We start from the raw sequence: 19,356 nt of genomic DNA, 5'->3' as shown, positions 1-19,356 counted from the left end.
CCAGATACACTATAGGAAAGAAAAGTATAAAAGTAGGAGATCTAGCAACAAACAGCCCAATAACATGAACCACACATCTACTCACTCATCATTCACGCCTTCAGAAGAATGTAAATAATTTTCAGTGTACAATACACAGAAGCATCTAAGACACGGACAACATAATGGAAAGCGTCACCTGGGTACGGCAGGGCCTCGCAGCTAGTGATCTTAAGAGACTGATGAAACCTCGCTAGTCATGAAACCGCTGTTTGCAGGCAAACTTTATAAAGCAAAAAATAAAAATAGGCTGGAACATTTAGAAAGTACAGCTATTTTTCCATTTTTGTCTGCTTTTATCCAGTAAATGCTGTAGTCACATTTTTATATACTTATTATAATTAATAGGACAAAGCAACAAAAAGTCACCATTAAATGCTCAGAATGCAGTTTATTGAAAGAAGAAGATGGGAGTTGGGAGTGTGCATGCTTACTGGGAGTATGCGCCACCACCATCATCGCCACCCTCCTCTCCACCATCGCCACTCTCCTCTCCACCATTGCCACCTTCTCGAGCACCAGCCTTTCTCCATATCTCCTGTAGTATCTCATCATCACTTTCAAACCCTTCATAGTCGTTAGGTTTATCACCATTTCCACCACCAGCCACAGGAGCCATGAGGCTAGCGAAAACAGTGAATAATGGGTGAAGCCAGGTATAAAAAAGGGGCAAGGTCGCACTAGCATAGCGATGGGCAGAACAACAGTGAATCCAAACTTGCCATATGACTCGCTTGCTAGGTGCAGCTCACTCACTAGAAGAGACTCGCTCGCTAGGAAAATGAGTCGAAATGTGCCTCGCGGCTTGCTCGATAGACGATGATTGCCACGGAGTCGCTAGTTTTGAGGTTTTTGTCGCTAGTTATGAAGCTGAAGACTAATTCTATCCTATCGCTATACCTGAAATTGCTAGTCAAAAAACATTAGTTGCGGGTCCCTACTGTACACAATTATTTGCAATACATGGAGGAGTTCTGTCAAATGGGGACATGCTAGGTGTGGGATCAGTGGAATAAGTTACCTCCACTGTTAGAATGTGACGACAATGACAGAAAATTCAGGGAACTGTCTTGCCTCTCCTGACTAACAAGGGGCTCCTCTTTTGTGTCAAGGGTTATCATCATCATCATCATCATCAATCATCATCATCATCAATTATCATCATCATCATCATCATCAATCATCATCATCAATTATCATCATCATCTCTTTTTTTCTGCCTAAGGATGGGGTGAGACAAGGTCCAGAGAGCAAGAAAACACCTAACAGAGGGGAAAACTACAAAGACTGCCCAACTACATGAGCTACATTGTCATTCAGTTATCATTCATGCCCCCTGAATCCTGACTCCACCACATGGGCATAAATATTCAAACACATGGAATGGATGAGAGACTTTTTGAGAGACAAATGAGGACATTAATAAAGGATAGGATGTCTGGATGGAGGGAAGCAACAAGTGGAGTCCCACAGGGCACGGTGTTGGTGCCAATAATGTTCCTGATTTATGTAAATGATATGGTAGATGGAGTGAACAGTTATGCAAGTCTGTTTGCAGATGATGCAAAAATCATGAGGAAGGTAGAGGTTGAGGAGGATTGTAAAATGCTGCAGAAGGATCTGGAAAGGATACACGATTGGAGCCGGATGTGGGAAATGAAATTTAATGCAAAGAAATGTAAAATATTGGAAATGGGTAAAAGTACCAGGAGGCCATCACTGAATTATGCAATGGGTAATGAACCAATCACAAAAGCGAGAGAAAAGAAAGATTTGGGAGTGCTGGTCCAGGATAGTTTGTCACCTGAAAAACACATTAACAAGGCAGTTAGAGAGACGTATAAATTCCTGAGTAATATAAGAGTAGCTTTTCATTATATGGATGAAGAGATGATGAAAAATTTGACAGTGGCCATGATTCGCCCCAGGTTAGAATATGCAGCGGTAGTGTGGTCCCCATACAAAAAGAAAGATATAAACAAGATTGAGAGAATACAAAGAACAGCAACCAAAATAGTCCTCAGTCTGGCAGATCTGTCATATAGAGAGAGGTTGGAAAAGCTGGATATGCCTTCCTTAGAAGAAAGGAGAAAGAGAAGAGACATGATTGCAATGTTCAGGATCATGATGGAAGTAGATAAAATTGACAAAGAAGATCTGTTTGTATGGGATAAGAGAGTAACAAGAGGACAAGGAATGAAACTCAAGAAACCAAGCTGCTTGAAGGATATCAAGAAATATAGTTTTCCTTATAGATGTATAGACCTGAGGAATAGTCTGGCAAAGAGATCGTCCAGTCTAAAAACTTAAAAGAGTTTAAAACAAAATTTGACTTACTGAGAAACAGAGACAGGACCCCACAAGCGTAGCTCAATTCCTGTATATCACAATTAGGTAAATACATGCACTTCATATTATTGTACCTATCATACAGAAACACTCTAATGATTTTCACATCACCATGAAAAAAACAGGGCTGCCAAACCTGTCATCCACTCCTTCGTACAAAACACTTTCAACCACCTCGATCCACAGTCAGTTCTCTGGGTTCATCAACCTCTAACTCTTACCATATCTATCCACCTTTCCTGTGGCCGACCACACCCCCTTCTGCCTTCAAACTCGCTCAGATACACCCTTCTCATTATTCACACCTATTCTCATTATGTGACTATAACATGTAAGAGCACACTTTCTGACCCTGGTAGCCACAAACTTCCTTATTCAACCTCTTTCAAAAATCATGTTAAGCCTTATCCTATTCACTCTCCACCACATAAAATGCTCAATAACCCCATATCCACTGCTCTTACTCTTGACTTTTCATTTCCATACCACAATAAAGTCTCACACTCATCATGTTAGTGTAAGTACTAAAGCTTTCACGCAAGCTTCTTGCAGCTACCAAACTCAGACTTCTAGTTCATATCACGGTCTTCGTATTTCCAGTCATTTTTCTTCCCTGTGCTAGTATACTTTTTACTTCCTTTGCACATTTACCTCTCTTTTCCATTACTGGGCATTTAATCTCCTCCAAAATCTGAGCATCTCCCTATTTACTATCATACCTCACTGTGAGTAACCTTCTCTATCAACATCACCTTGCTGCTATCTACATTTACTTTCAAAGCTTGATGCTCACGGACATTCACAGAACTCCACACCAACAGCCATGCTCTCGTCCATTAGTGGCAAGCAATACACCCTTTACTTTTCATTACCAACCTCATCAATTTTCTCTACAGTTTTGTTTTTAACATTATTATTATCCGATAGTCCCATCCATCCATCCATGTACTCTCTCTCTCTCTCTCTCTCTCTACTGTATATACATATATATATATATATATATATATGTATGTGGCAGTTTTCCATATGTTGTGGTCTTGAACCCTTTCTCTGCTCTGTCCCTTAGCCCAGAGATCTTCACACAAGACTTCACCCCGCACTGTTCTCTGGGGAATCTTCCCTCCACATTCACATCCATGACCTTCCTCCCTCCTCTCATTATGTCCAAACCATCTCAACATACCAGACAGCATCGCTTCACTGATATTTCTTATGCCAAATGTCTCTTGCAGTGCACTATTCTTTGTTCTGTCACCCAGTGAATCCCTCCTTATCCATATCAACATTATCATTTTTGTTCACAACAATCTGCATGCATCCTGTTTTCTTGCATGTCTGAGTTTTATTGTCACGAGCATAACACTTCTCACACATTTTGTAAAAAGTACCCCAAGCATAACGAAGTCTGTCGAATAGTATAAAGAGGTATTAAGAACTACAGCAAAGGAATACGTCAAAAAGCCTGGTGCGTGATGAACAAGGTGCCTTTAGGATTGGCAGAGGATGCATGAATCAAATATCTGCAGTGAGGGAGAGAGGAGAAGCTCATGAAAAAGACAAGGATTTATGAAAATCATACAGGGAGGTAAACAAAGAGTGATCAATGGAAGATTTTCATATCAGAATGTATGTTGTGGATGGAATGCTGTGGTAAAGGGCTTACACATGTTGGCATGGTCAATGGTCCAAAAAAAAAAAATAAATAATAAACTGAATGGGTTAGAATACTGACGTACAGTTTAGAAATTATAAGAGGTCTGCCAGGCATATACAGGTCACTTACCTGAAATGTGCTTTTACATGGTGAGGATCTATGTCAAGAGCAGTAAAGCAATCCCTTAATGCAGCATATATGTCACCATCCCTGCAAATTAATAGCATTATGTAGTGCCACCTAATTCTTCCTTCTCCTATATCATTCTTTTTCTGTCTGCCCTCCTCTCTTCCAAAATCTCCCATCTTTCCTGTCACTTTTTATTACTCTTCTTTCCTTTTCAGGTGGTTTTACACTGAGTGACAGGCTAAATGGTTTCCTGAAAGCCAGTAAACCATTTACAACACTGGGTGGTAATCATAAAACCAACCAGTACATGTTCCCTATGTGCCAACAAGTGGGTTTGCCAAGGGTTAGTGTCCCTCCTTGTAAAACAACTAACTCAAAAAACAAACAGCCACCTCTTACAGGATTGTGCAGTCAGGCTACAGATAGAGAGACAGATGATAAATTTACTGTATAATATAAAATACAGTACAGTTACTAACTTACTTCATCATTATAACCCATATTCTAATATTCAAAGAATGGGTATATCTAGTGCAGGGCTCTTTGAAATTAATTTTATACCTTCAGGACTGCTAATACACCATCATCATGCACTTCCCAACTTTCTGTGAAAGTTGGGAAATCCAAAGCAGGACTCTTTGAAAACATTCTATACTTGCAAGTTTGGCTAGTATATCATCATCATCATCATCATCATCATTTTTCGACATACACACAGGGCAGGAAAATCCAATGCAGGCCTGTATGAAACTGATCTCCACTTACAGGACTGCTAATACAACATAATCATCATCATCAACCATTTTCCAATACAGGGTATTCACACATGGTACGAATACCCAACAGACTAAAGGACTCCTTAACCCTTTCACTACAGTTGAAACACTTGGGTATTTAATTCAGCAGAGGATGTTGCTGTACTCAAAAAAGAAAAAAAAAAAATCCTAGCAGTCTGAGGTTTTCACAATAGGTGATTTTGCTCAGTAAAGACAAATCAAGGCAGTAAAAGGGTTAAACTCTTCTGGAGGTTATAATCTGATGACATGATAAATCGCAGGAAAGATATTTTCCCCATGGTGACGTATGAGACATCAAGCCACTTGCAGCAAAAGTACTGGACTTTATTGTCATCAGCTTTCTCTTACGCAGCTATTTAATCCATGGATTGCGAGCCATAGCTCAGGCTGGGTAGCATCACACTGCGAGGCACAGCTCAGACTGTGCTGGCCATGCATCACCACTAACTACTCCACCCCTATGCAAACTTAAGCACAGTGCTACGCAAAGAGAGAGAGATTTTTTTCTTTTCACCAGATGATGCCCTGGATGTTTATCTTCAAGTTTATAATAAACAAAAACAAAAACTTTTATTTTTTTCACTACTCCCCTACGTAAACTTACTCATGGCCTTCCACAAAGATGGTAAGAGATTATTTTTTTCTTTTATCGGATGATGTTCTAGATATTTATCTTCAAGTTTATAATAATAATAAATTAAAAAAAAAATCATTTTTTGCGAACGATGGGGTGGAATAATAAAAAGGTAACTATGCAATCCATGGGTTAATTTGTACATTCCATTTTACTGTTCACAACCTTCATGTCATAATCTTATATTTAACTCATCTATCACAAACATCATAATCATAACTCTCTGGTATTTACTTTCCATTACTAAACTTAGTAAACTCTAACTTACATGGACATACATCAAATTTCTTAAAACAAACTCACCATTTCCTCTTCATGAGCGCAGCTGCCCGGTTGCTATATAGTACAGCTGAGTTTGGGCTTATTTCTGCAGCCTGATTGTAGAGCTGTAATGCCGTGATATACTTCTCGGCAGCAAATGCTTGATTGGCTCTTGCCTTTAATGTCTCTGCTCTAGGAGCCAAAAGAGGCACTGGTGGGAAGGAAAACATAGGCACTCGATCCCCGCCTTCTGCCAGGTGGCTGGATATGCCATTGCTGCTTGAACTGACACACTTACAACCACTGTTCGTTGCCTCAGTAGACTCTGGAAAACAAGTATTATCTCAATCACCTTGCACTTTCTCAAATATTATTCCTACAAAGCAGAGGTATCTCCTGAAAAAGGTTATCAACTGAATACACAATTTCTCCATACAGAGGTATAATAGCCGTGTTGCCGGTTCTGGGTAAACGTGGCCAGCACACTCTGCCATGTACTTACAAACTTAAGCTATATGTATCTTTTAATTTAATTTATCATTTGCACTGATCAAGACGTGATAACTTTAAGTCTTTGTGACTGGAGGGAAGCAGCTGCCATACTGGCGATGACGTCAGTATTCACACTGTAGACAATGCTCCAATCCATCACACAATACTTTACCAGTAACAGAGATAATAGTTGTACCTACATGGCCACCGTAGATCCAAACTACCCCCTTCAGGTATGTTGTGAAGGAATACATTTCATGGTGTAAATGGATGATATCTGTTAGGTATGTAAATTATGGTGAAATCGACCAGAAGCAGCTTACAGCTACACCATTCCCTAGCGGTGCTCTACTTCATGAGGTGGAAAGTGTTACATGTATGCTGTACAGTATCAGTTGTATGAGTTTATAATGGTATTGTATTATGCTCATGAATATTTAATATCTGACCTCTTCATTATTAGTTTTCTGGAAAAAAAAAAAAAAAAAAAATCAGCAACTCTGAACTACAATACTTCAGGGGAGTGTAACGAAATACCGAATCAGCAGTCATTTACCGAATCAACACCGAATTGGCACTTTTTAATTGATAAGTGTTATAGATTTCATCACCATAGAGGTTCATACTCACCTAATTATCCGAAATCCGGCCAAATTTTTGTACTTAATTTCACCTTTTAAAAAATCCGGATTCACAGCGAAAACGCACTAAAATTACCGGAAGTGTTTTTCCTTTAGGGGTAGGTGGTGGCGACCATCATCCACTCACTTGATGTAGTGCTGCCTACTGCTTCCTTAGCCTTCATCATTCTTTTTCTGTGCCTGCCCTCCTCTCTTCCTATTTCTTCCATCTTTCCTGTCACTTCTTATTGTTTTTCTTTCATTTACAGGTGGCTTTACACTGAGTGACAAGCCAAATGGTTTCCTGTAAGCCAAGAAACCATTTACAACACTGGGTGGTAACCATATAACCAAACCATACAAGCTCCCTACATGTCAACAAGTGGGTTGGTGGAGGGCTAGTGCCCCTCCCTGTAAAACAAATAACTCAAAGTCAAATGGCCACCCCTTACAGGATTATGGCATCTGGCAGTAGATAGATAGATAGATAGTTTCTCCTTTAGCTCAACAGCTTGCCTTGGCAGATCTTCTGCTTTGTATAAATATTAATTTAACATACAAATGCACTTATTTGCACTTTAAATCCGTATCTGTGCAAAACAGAAGTCTGTCAAGGCGTGCTGGCGATCTAAAATAGAAATAACCGCTAACCTTAGCACGTTTTCGCTCTTACTCCTAATATTCTATTAATAGTTAAGCATAGTTTTTTTTACCAAATTTCAGATAATTAGGTGTGTATGAACCTATATGGTGAAGAATATAATATTTTCACAACAGTAGAGACTGCATTCCAGCACTGGGAACTTCCGACGAGCAGCCAGCCACCACTGCTTTCGTTTATTGTTATTGGCTAGTATACAGAGGAATAATTTCCCTACTGTGCCTTTGTCAGCACACTTACACATTGGAACGAAACATTAGCAATTATTCCTCTTGTCACTGGATATTCTTTGAGGTCAGAAATAAGCACAGTGTATGTTGGCTAAACATAAATAAAGCAGACTATGCTGCCTCAGTGTGAGTAGTGACGTCACAACCAATCACAGGCCGTTTCAGAGTCACGTGATTTTTCGGCTACTTTATCTATTATTTTTTCATGTTTCTGCACATTTTTTTTTCAAAATAATAGTTGACATAGTTACTGTATTTTCTGCATATTTTTTACCCACACAAGTATCTAACTTCAAAAAAATGTTGACTGGAAACTCATCTATTCTTCCACCTGAACAAAGCATGGCAGAATGAAATCAACACACTGTGTGCTTTGTCAGTACCTTTGTGGATGGTTTGGTGCATGGGCAGATCAGGTACGGTATACTGGCGAGGATAGCATGGGTGGGCAGTATCAAAGAGGTAGATGTGCTCCCCCCCCAGGTTGGCCAGCAGGTGGGTGCCGTCAGCACTGTATGTCAGGTAGGTTGTGGACAGCGTTCGACCTTGACGGTGGAAATCTCGGAGCTTGTCTGGTAGGTGCCCTGGGTAATGAAATAAAACAAAAACAACTTACTTCATTATGAATCTCACATCATCTATAATAGCTTGCTCTCTCCTAGGAACCCTTCAACACAGGATGGCCATAACAGAACTGCCTCTATGCTACTTTGTCCTTGCATACCTCTCTCACTTTCTCAGACATTCCTACTCCACCATCTTTCTTGCCAATGTATTACTGTACTTCACTCGCTTCTCCAATACCTAATATGGTCTATGCTTTCCAATTGTATTCTTACTCTCATAAGCTTCCTTTGTCACCTTATCTATGTTGCTTATCGATCATAATCATTATCAACAGCCTGAGGCAGTCTACCGCAAAACGAGCTCTACCCCTGTTGGTAGGATGATTAAAATGTCATAGTGTATCTTTTATGAGGTGGTTGGTGGGGGGCACTCACCATCCACTCACTCGATGTAGTGATGGTTCGGGTGTCTGCCCTTTCCTCTCTTCCTGCTATCCATCCTTCTTCTATCCTTCCTTCATTCTTTCCTCTTCCTTTTGTCTACAGGTGACTCTATACTGAGTGAAAGGCCAAATGGTTTCCTGTACACCAGGAAACCATTTACTAAGCCGGGTGGTAACCATATAACCAAATTATGGCGTCTGGTGGTTTAGTGGACAATTAAGGCACCCCAATCAGATTGAGCCAATGCAGGTTTATATCCAAGGGATGGTTGGGGTTTATTGCTCATGTAATGCGGCTCAGGGATGTGTGAGGCTGGTCACTCTCATCTTAAATGTCAGGAACAACTTGCCTAGCCCTGGGCTCCTACACACCTCATGGGGCAACAATGGATTAGATGATGAATGAATGGTGAATGAGAATGTATCTTTTAAGTGAGGTATCACCTTCAGGATGCAATCTTTGGCAATAATAAGGGCTGAAACACCCAATTCAATCAAGATACTCAGAGGTCATGTTCCAAAAGAATTTACCCTACAAGCTACTGAGTTCATCCAACCCTTCAGTGTGTTTCACTTTTACTAAACAATGTACGGTGTTACTGTATTAGTCACTTCAGACTTGTCATTCCCTCACATTAGCAGTATACCAAAATAACTGAATTCAGTGTAATGTTTGTACATACCTGGAACTAAGTACTGAACACAGCCTGGTGGAAGATCAGGAGTGGAACATGGCTCATGGTCTGAGGCCTTATTACAGGAATTTCTGTCTGGTTGTTCACAATGTGAAGATTTCTAAAAATGTAAAAAAAAAAAAATTAGTACTTGTATCTTGATCCAGTGAGTGACAGAAAACAGACAGAAACTAGGGAAACAGATATATAACGCATCAAAAAACAATGGCAAGTGCTATAGAGGATTTGCTACAAAACTGATGCTTACACAGGCCGCATGTATGTGTATTACTGACTACATGATGTGTGGATGTCAGACACTGGTATAGTATGAGTTTGAAAATTTGAAAGTGAGAGCAGTGATTAAATAAAACTGATATGAAGTACATCTGGATTATGGAGGCTGGAAAAGGTAAGAAATAGTCTGTCTAGCCTATCTATCTATTGCCAGAGGCATTAATCCCATAATGGGTGGCACACAAACAAATTGCACCATGTCGCCCTGTCCACCGCCATTTCGCTGCCCTTCCCCCAGCTCACCCCCCCTTTCTCTCATATACCTCTCCACTCAGTCTCTACACCTCATCTTCAGCCTCAGCCTCCCCCTCCCTCTCCCTCCCACCACCTCACTCACATACACTCTCTCATTAGTCTCGCTCTCCATCCTCTTCACATTGCCAAACCACCTCAATATATTTCTCCTAACGCTTTCTATCACATCCACATCCACACCACAACGCTCCTTCAATTTCTCATTTGTCAGTCTCTCTCTCCATGTAACTCCACATGCTCTTCTCAAATAACTCATTTCCACTGCTCTCTCTCTTGACTTGTGTCCCTCCAACAAGGTCTAAGCTTCACTTCTATACGGTATAGTTGGTATCACAATACTATCATGTGGCGACTTTTTCACTTCCAAGCTCACGTCCCTATTTCTTATCACTGCTTTCAAACAGCCAGCTATCTTTCTTCCCTGTTGTACCCTTTCAAGCACTTCACCCTCCAAACATCCATCCTTACTCATCACACTACCCAAGTACTTAAATGCATTCACATTTTCCATTTCATCATCCAACCTCACTGTGCATTCAGTGACTTCATTTCTCTCAAAGACGATAACTTTGCTCTTTCCTACATTCATCTTAGGATTCTGTTTTTTACACACTATTCCAAACTCTTTCACCAGACCTTGCAATTACCCTCTGTCTTCACTTAACAATACAGTACAGGTATATATATATATATATATATATATATATATATACTGTATATATATATATATATATATATACTGTATATATATATATATATATATATATATATATATATATATATATATATATATATATACTGTATATATATATATATATATATATATATATATATAATTAAGTGTAGAAAGGTGTGTATGTGAAGTAGTCAGGATTCTGGGGGCTTGAATGTTGAGTCAATGAGTGTCTGGCCCATTTCACAGGGCTTGCTGTTGATCAATTCTCCCAATCATTTTTTCCCCTTTTCTCTTGAATTTTGGACCATTCCTCACCTCAACTGTGGGTGGCAAAAAAGAGATGGGATGATCATGATGATTATGAAGTGAATGTTGAAATTTCTGGATATGCAGACTCTTGAACTGATAAATTAGTTTTATCAGTGCTGTTGTGTACAGTATTCAAAGCCATAATTTGCAAAGCAAGAGTTTAGAAAGTCAAGAGTGAGAGTGATCAAAACTGGACCATTACCCCTTTGATTCAACGATATGCAAAGTACTTAAATTTAATTCTTGCTACCTACAGATTATATTGCTTATCTTAGGGAGAGAATTCAGGTTGCAAAAGAGTTAATGGAGTTTGTGTCAAATCCCTTCACAACATTAATTCCAAACAAACATAATCATCTGAAAGTTGCAAAAATAAGTTGGAAATATATGCCACTGGATTTGAGGGATTAAGTAACATCCATCAGCTGCATGGAGTTAACCCCTTGAGGTCGGCCATTGTCTTTAAATCGACCATCAGGAGCAGGAATTTTTTGCAAAAAATGGGTAATTTTTCAAAAATCGCCTTTTTAGCTTTAAAATGAGTAGTGTCCTATGATTGTTTATTGAAGAGCAGTGGCTGAAAATGTGAGTGTCTAAAAGTTCTGGAACGGGGCCTACATCCTCATGGCACACGTTCAGAAAGAGAACCGACCTTTATGAGTTAATGGAAAAAGAAATGTATTTATAATAGGTGTGGAGTAAGGTCGGGGGGCTCACCATCCACTCACTCGATGTAGTGCTGCTCTCGGGTGTCTGCCCTTTCCTCTCCTCCATCCTTCTTTCCTTCCATCCTCTTCGGTCTTTCTCTCCTTCATTCTTTCCTCATCCTTCTGCCTACAGGTGACTTTACACTCCCTCTTCTGTCTTTCTTTCCTTCATTCTTTCCTCTTCCTTCTGCCTGTGGGTGACTCTACACTGAGTGACAAGCCAAATGGTTTCCTGTACAACAGGAAACCATTTACTACGCTGGGTGGTAACCATATAACCAAACTATGGCGCCTGGTGGTTTAGTGGGTAATTAAGGCGCTCCAATTGGATTGAGCCGGTGAAGGTTTATAACCAAGGGGTGGTTGGGGTTTATTGCTCATGTACTGCCACTCAGATTTGAGTGAGGCTGGTCACTCTCATCTTAAATGTCAGGACCAACTTGCCTAGCCCCGGGCTCCTACGCTCCTCATGGGGCAACGTAGGATTGGATGATGAATGAATGAATGAATGTTGAGTAAAAAAGCCTACTGATACAAAGGCAGAAGAATGTGTGTTGAAATGGTACGATCATACAAAAAAGTTGGTGAATCCCCCAACCTAGGACTGATGGACCATATGGATATGCAGGGCAAGGAGATATCCTTGGAAGACAGCCACATCTCTCACCGGAAATATGCTACTCTGGTAAAGAATGATGAATGTAAACAGGGTGGTGAAAAGGATTCAAAGGAGTAGGGTTGATGGTGGGAAGAGGCATGGTACGCTAAGATGGATATTTTTTTTTTTTATGTGAGGAAGAAGGAACCAAAGGCAACGAGCCCGCAAAACTGTTCCTTCCAAGAGAAAAACAAAATACGAGAGAAAGTCAAATTCAAGATCCATTCATTTCTAGATGGCTGGACACACTGCGTTTGAAAGACTGGAGATCATAGGAAGCAGGATATACAGACAGAGGGAGACAGTTCCAGAGTTGACCTGTTGCATAAATGAGGGACTGGGAGTAATGGTTAACTCTCTTGCATTAGAGAGTTGGACAGAAAAGGGATGAGAATTTGCTGCTAGATGGGTGCGACGCGTCCGTCGTAGAGGTGGAGGAATGCATGCAGACAGTTCAGAGGAACAGTGACCATTGAAGTAGCGATAGAGAAGAGATAAAGATGCAACAGTGCGGTGAAGAGACAGAGGTTGAAGGAAGTCAGTAAGAGGAGGAGAGTTAATGAGTCAAAAAGCCTTTGACTCCACCCTATTGAGAAGAGCTGTATGTGGGGAGTCTCCCCACACATAAGAGTTGTACTCCATACAGGGGTGGGTAAAACCCCTGTATAGAGTCAACAATTGTGCAGGGGTAAAGAAGGAACGTAGTCGGCTTAGCGCACCCAAACTCTTGGAAGCAGATTTTACAAGAGATGTAATATGATCTTTCCAAGATAAGTCCCAAGTAAATGAAACCCCAAGCATGTTCAATGATGATGCAGGATTAAGCTGAATGGTAAATAAGTGTATTGGAAAGCAACATGCAGAAGCTGAGGAAGCTAAGGAAATGACATAAGGTCAGAACTAATGGATGAAGTAGGCACAATTTGGATGAGGAAAGAAAGTTTATAAGGAGGGAGGAAGGATGTAAATTTTATCATGAGTGGAAAAGGAAGGTCATTGTATAAAAAAAAAAAAAAAAAAAAAAAAAAAAAAAAAAAAAAAAAAGAGGGGGGTACTGCTTCACTCCACCAGATCACCAGGCATGCAGTTATGAAATTCAGTGGCAACTAATTAATGCACCATATAGTTTAATTCAACAGTGTGGCACAATACCTCAAGCACTACAACTGATATTTACCAAACTGACAAAAGAAACTAGCAGACATCACTTCTAAGCCAATATAATTCAGGTACTTACATATGAAGGACAAATTATATTTATAAATTATTGTTTATGTAGGTTAGAAACAATATATTATTAACCCCTTACCCACGGGGATGGCTGGACCGCACCATGCCCCTCCCGCGGGGATAGCAGGAAATCTAGACAATACACGATAAATTAGCTACTTCCAGGTCAATGGAAGTATCCATCCATCATCCATCATCCAATCCTAAATTGCCCCATGAGGAGCGTACGAGCCCGGGGCTAGGCAGTTGGTCCCGACATTTAAGATGAGAGTGACCAGCCTCACTCATCCCTGAGTGGCATTACATGAGCAATCAACCCCAACCACCCCTTGGATATAAACCTTCACCGGCTCAATCCGATTGGAGCGCAATAATTACCCACTAAACCACCAGGTGCCAAAATTTGGTTATATGGTTACCACCCAGCGTAGTAAATGGTTTCCTGGTGCACAGGAAACCATTTGGCTTGTCACCCAGTGTAGAGTCACCCACAGGCCGAAGGAAGTGGAAATAATGAAGGAAATGAAGACAGAAGAGGGAGTGTAAAGTCACCTGTAGGCAGAAGGACAAGGAAAGAATGAAAGACAGAAAGACAGAAGAGAATGGAAGGAAAGAAGGATGGAAGTATCACTTAGCCTTTTCCCTTTTTTTATATATACTGTATTTTTTAGTATGAGAATAGGTCATAAGTGACATTTCAATGGGTAATGAACAGGGAAAATTAGTGATCAAGTGCACGTGGGGTGTTACCAAGTGATAAATTAGCAACAGTACTTCACTGCCAATGGCAGTATCAATTAGCCCTTTCCCTTTTTTTTTATAAGTATATTTTTTAGTATGAGAATAGGGCACAGGGCACATTTCAATGGAAAAAGCGAATGGAAAAAACCAGCCAGGAGTTGCGTTGCATGGCCAGGCTGTAGCTAGGTAGGGGAGGGGCTAAGGGAGGGGAGGTGGGGAGGCGAGGCAAACATAGAAAAATGGCTAAATTGGTAACGCTGGATGTGAGTACTAGCGGTATTAGCAGCACTGCCTACTGCTACACACTAGCAGTGCTGATAGATGATACAAGACATGGTACTTATGTAACAAGCGTCACAGTGGGGACGGCCCGCAGGTTAGGGCTTACTGCACTGAGGTATTGCAAAGTATAATTCCAACCACTGTATGAGCAATACCACTATTTCACTCTACAGCAGCAGCATGCCAACCATTTACTGCACCTAATGACAGATGAGGTAGTATCCAGAAAGAATGACAAAGCATTAGGTGGAAGAACTATCATCATCATGACCAGTGAAATAGGTCACACAATCATTCAAACTTAACTGAAGCCCACGGAATCCTGACTCCACCTCACAAGCTTAACCATCAACAATTTTTTTCTTATGCAGTTTTCTTTACACAGGTACTTCACTTACATCTACCTCATAGAACCATTCCACAGATTACAAAGAAAGAAAAGGGATACCAGAATTAACAATATATTTACCGGAGAACTACTCTTTTTAATCATTCTCTTATCATATATCCTAATGAATGGATCGTTGACTCCCACAGCGATGAGCTCTGGACGTGAAGGATGAATAGTGATACACCGACATTCCACTGAGCTGCCCACATACCCACGCAAGTCCAGCAGGAAATTACTGGCTTGTGAACTGCAGGAGTGAGGGGCTCGCATGTCATATAACCTGCATGGGGCAACAGTAACAACAATCAGTGGACACAGTAACAGTTTGGCTTAAGGAGCTAAACTAACAATACTGTGAGGTCACGAACATACTCCAATCCTTATTCCCACCTATCTGAAACACATCTCCCACATACAACAAGGACTGCCTGTTCTTGTTGTTGTTGTGTCCCCAGGATCATGTGAATCATGAACCCAGTGGACTGGAGGCTTATGAAGTTGCCCTCCTGCAGCCCACCATCCCATTTGCAGGATAAACAGGTACAGTAGAGATGTAGTTAAGAGACATAAAATCAGCCAGCTGAGCAGCCATGTTAAATCAATTAGTGCCACCATATAAAGCCCCTTCCATACACCAGGACTGCTCGTATATTCTGGGACTGTCATGATAAAATGTAGTTCATACCCATATCCATGACAGGCACAAACTACTAAACGCAGCATTCTTTTATAAATCAGCAGAGTGTAAGTGCATACAGTACAATACAAATTAGAAATGCTCTATCAACGATATAAAGCTGAGCAAAAAACAGCAAAACTTTCCCTCACAAAGATAATCTGCAACTGACATTTGGTAATTAAAATCATTAACTGCCATAATGTATTTTTCATTTAATTCAAACTACCACCAGACAATTATACAGTAGTCAACCTGAAAGAACTCCAATTTTCAAGGGATGATGATGACTATATGTAACAGTGTTCTAGAGAGTAAAAAAAAAAAAAAAAAATCCTATCTATCTATCTATTGCCAGACGCCTCAATCCCGTTTGGGGTGGCCACAAACAAATCGCCTCCAAGTCACCCTGTCCCCCGCCATTTCACTGCCCTGCTCCCAACTTACACCCCCCTCTCTCATATACCTCTCCACCCCATCCCTCCATCTCATCCTCAGCCTCCCCCTCCCTCTTCCCCCCTCCACCTCACTCACATACACTCTCTTCGTTAGTCTTTCACCCTCCATCCTAAGCTGAATAAAAATGTCTGCAGATAGCAATAAAATATAAACTATGTCCTTGGGCTGAAGGGGTTAGCTAAATGTCTGCCATAAACAGGTTTCACACCAAAAACATTAAACCAGGAGATGAATAAAGGTAACCAACAAATTGCTGCTACTCCTCACTCTATAGTAATCCTCTTTTAATATGACCTCCTTTTCAATATCTCCTTAAATAACTCATAAATATTCATTTCAAGCAACAAAAATACAGTAATCACTCCAATATCCGGATCAATAGAGCCATCGGTAGGTTCGGATATTGGTTTTGTCCGGATATTGGGCCCCAGCTTATGGACTTGTACTTACGGACCCTAACACAGAGAAACACCTATACAACTCCCTCCGGACATGCATAGCACCTATTTAACACCCAAATCACACCAATAAGGCACATAAATGACTGAAATAAATGCAATAGACACATAAAATGTGGGTTTAGAAGTATGTTCATACATTAATAAACATTCTGGAACTTATGGACTCTAACCGAACCTAACCTAACCGAACCTAACCGAACTCTGAAAAACACATTCCTACTGCACATGCATGAGGTAAGTTTAGTATGGAAAGAAGTACAGTATGACACTTTCTGGTAAGTATAGTATGGGAAAAAATACAATATGAAACATTCTGGTAAATATAGTATGGAAAATAGTACAACATGAAACATTTTGGCTACTTACAGCAAGTCCCTGGCCACCTCAATGAATAACCGCCTCCTCTCGGACTCTGACAGTAAGAACGATTTCCTGAAGCACTTGCACTACACTCTTCCTGAAGTCTTGCACTGAACTTAGTCACTAACACACAGAAGTCCGTTCTTTTCACAGTGTTCACTTTAGTCCAAATAATGTTCCATTAAATTTAAGTGTTGCACATTAACTTTTCCCAAGCCATGGCGAAGAGCGTAGGTCTTGTCGCGGTGAGAGACAGGCGGGAAGTGGGGAGGATGCAGCGGCGCTCTATCGGACGTTGGAGGAATGACGAACCAAAACAATGCTCTCACGCGGCGCGCGCGGCAAGTTCAAATTACGGACGGCAAAAAATCGATTTTTTTTCCAATTTTTTTGGATTTTCGGACCATTTTGGGAATGTTTGATCCCAGGACGATAAGGTTCGGTTAGTGGGGATGTTCGGTTATTGGGCGTCCGGATATTAGAGGGATTACTGTACTAAAAAATAAGTATCACAGACTAGATAGTGGTACCATGTATTGTACAATAAAAGCCTGATATAACGAATGTGGGATACAAAGGAAGCTTGAGAAAACAGAACAACTTTTTTCCACACGGTACGCACAACATACCCGAAGTTTTCTGTTCTGTCACGAAGCATCGGGTTTCCGTAATGGAAACAAGCTGGTCTGTCTGTGGCTGTGGAAAAATCACGATGAACAAGTCATATCCCCCTAGTTTGGAGGCGAGTTTTTTAATGTTTTATTTATTATTATTACTGTATTATTATTATTATTATTGTGGGTTCTGACTGCTCTGTGTGTATCATTATGACTAGCATAGGCAGCATTTCTGTGTGTTGCAATAGAAGCTATTTAGTAGCAACTGTGTATAGGCTTCTGGTCACGAGTTAGGGAAGAAATATCGGAAAAATCACAAATTTCCGGAAAATTTCGTTTCATCTATGATTTTGGAACGGAAGCTTGAAAAAGCGGAATATTTGATCAAACGGAATAGGGGTTGGCTGAATTATTTCATTGTATCAAGCTTTTACTGTATTTTTCTTAAATGTACCTTGTTTCATTCTAAATGGACTGTCTCATCCTCTATGACAAATCTTAAGATGTCTCAAGTGCAAAAATATCTATCTATCTATCTATAGCCCGACGCCCTAATCCCGCAAAGGGTGGCCGCAGACAAAACGCCTCCAAGTCACTCTGTCACCCACCAATTGACTACCCTCCCCCCAACTCACCCCCCCCCTCCCTCATATACCTCTCAACTCCATCCCTCCACCTCATCCTCGGTCTACCCCTCCCTCTCCCTCCCTCCACCTCACCTACATACACCCTCTTAGTCAATCTTTCATTCTCCATTCTCTCCACATGTCCAAACCACCTCAGTGTATTTCTCCAAATCTTTTCAACCACATCCACATCTACCCCACAACGTTCCTTCACTTCTTCATTCGTCAACCTGTCCCTCCACGTCACTCCACATGCTCCTCTCAAGTAACTCATTTCCACTGCTCTCACTCTTGACTTGTTCCCCTCTTGCAAGGTCCACGCCTCGCTTCCATACGTCAGGGTAGGGATCACAATACCATCATGCAGTGACTTCTTAACTTCCATACTCACCTCCCTATTTCTCATCACGGCTTTCAGTGTACCAACAACCTTTCTTCCCTGCTGTACCCTTTCACGTACTTCATCCCCAAAAGTTCCATCCTTACTCATCACACTACCCAAGTACTGTACTTGAATGCACTCACATTCTCCATATCCTCACCATCCAACCTCACTGCACACTCTGTGACTTCATTCCTCTCAAACACCATAACTTTACTTTTGTTTACATTAACTTTCAGCTTCCTCCTCCTACACACTGTCCCAAATTCATTCACCAAACCTTGCAACTCCCATTCATCTTCACTCAACAATACTGTATCATCAGCAAACAGCAACACCGGAAGCTTCCAAATCTCACCCTCATTCATTAGGGCCAGCCCCACATCCACTGCCCTACCTTGCATCTCCTTTACAACCCCATCCATATATATATTAAACAGCCATGGAGACATCACACACCCCTGTTTCAGTCTCACATTGAGATCAAAGAACTCACTCAGCTCACCATCCACTCGCACCGTAGCCCTAGCTCCTTCGTACATACTCTTCACAGCACTGAACAATTTCCCCTCCACTCCATATATTCTTAATACTGGCATGTATTAAACAATATTTTAAGATAAAAGGAACTATATTTCCTATCCTAAAATATAACTGCTTCCCCCAACTTCCACATTGAG

The 19,356-nt window shown here is 40.8% G+C and overlaps 1 protein-coding gene across 1 annotated transcript in view; it reads right to left on the bottom strand.

The window, feature by feature from the left end:
- The window catches only part of LOC145395180 (WD and tetratricopeptide repeats protein 1-like), a 66,522-nt gene that overhangs the window by 20,414 nt on the left and 26,752 nt on the right, over positions 1-19,356 (bottom strand). The window contains exons 6-10 of the mRNA XM_080268870.1: positions 15,174-15,375; positions 9,559-9,670; positions 8,250-8,450; positions 5,906-6,188; positions 4,172-4,252 (exon numbers count right to left, since the gene is read on the bottom strand). Coding sequence (XP_080124996.1) covers positions 4,172-4,252; positions 5,906-6,188; positions 8,250-8,450; positions 9,559-9,670; positions 15,174-15,375 — 879 coding nt within the window. The remainder of the gene's footprint in view (positions 1-4,171; positions 4,253-5,905; positions 6,189-8,249; positions 8,451-9,558; positions 9,671-15,173; positions 15,376-19,356) is intronic.

This window comes from Coenobita brevimanus, chromosome 30 (assembly GCF_032717465.1).
Source record: "Coenobita brevimanus isolate Jiangsu-jjx chromosome 30, ASM3271746v2, whole genome shotgun sequence".
Classification (NCBI taxonomy): domain Eukaryota; kingdom Metazoa; phylum Arthropoda; class Malacostraca; order Decapoda; family Coenobitidae; genus Coenobita; species Coenobita brevimanus.
Note: the sequence above shows the minus strand (reverse complement) of the source record. Positions and strands in the feature narration are given on the sequence as shown.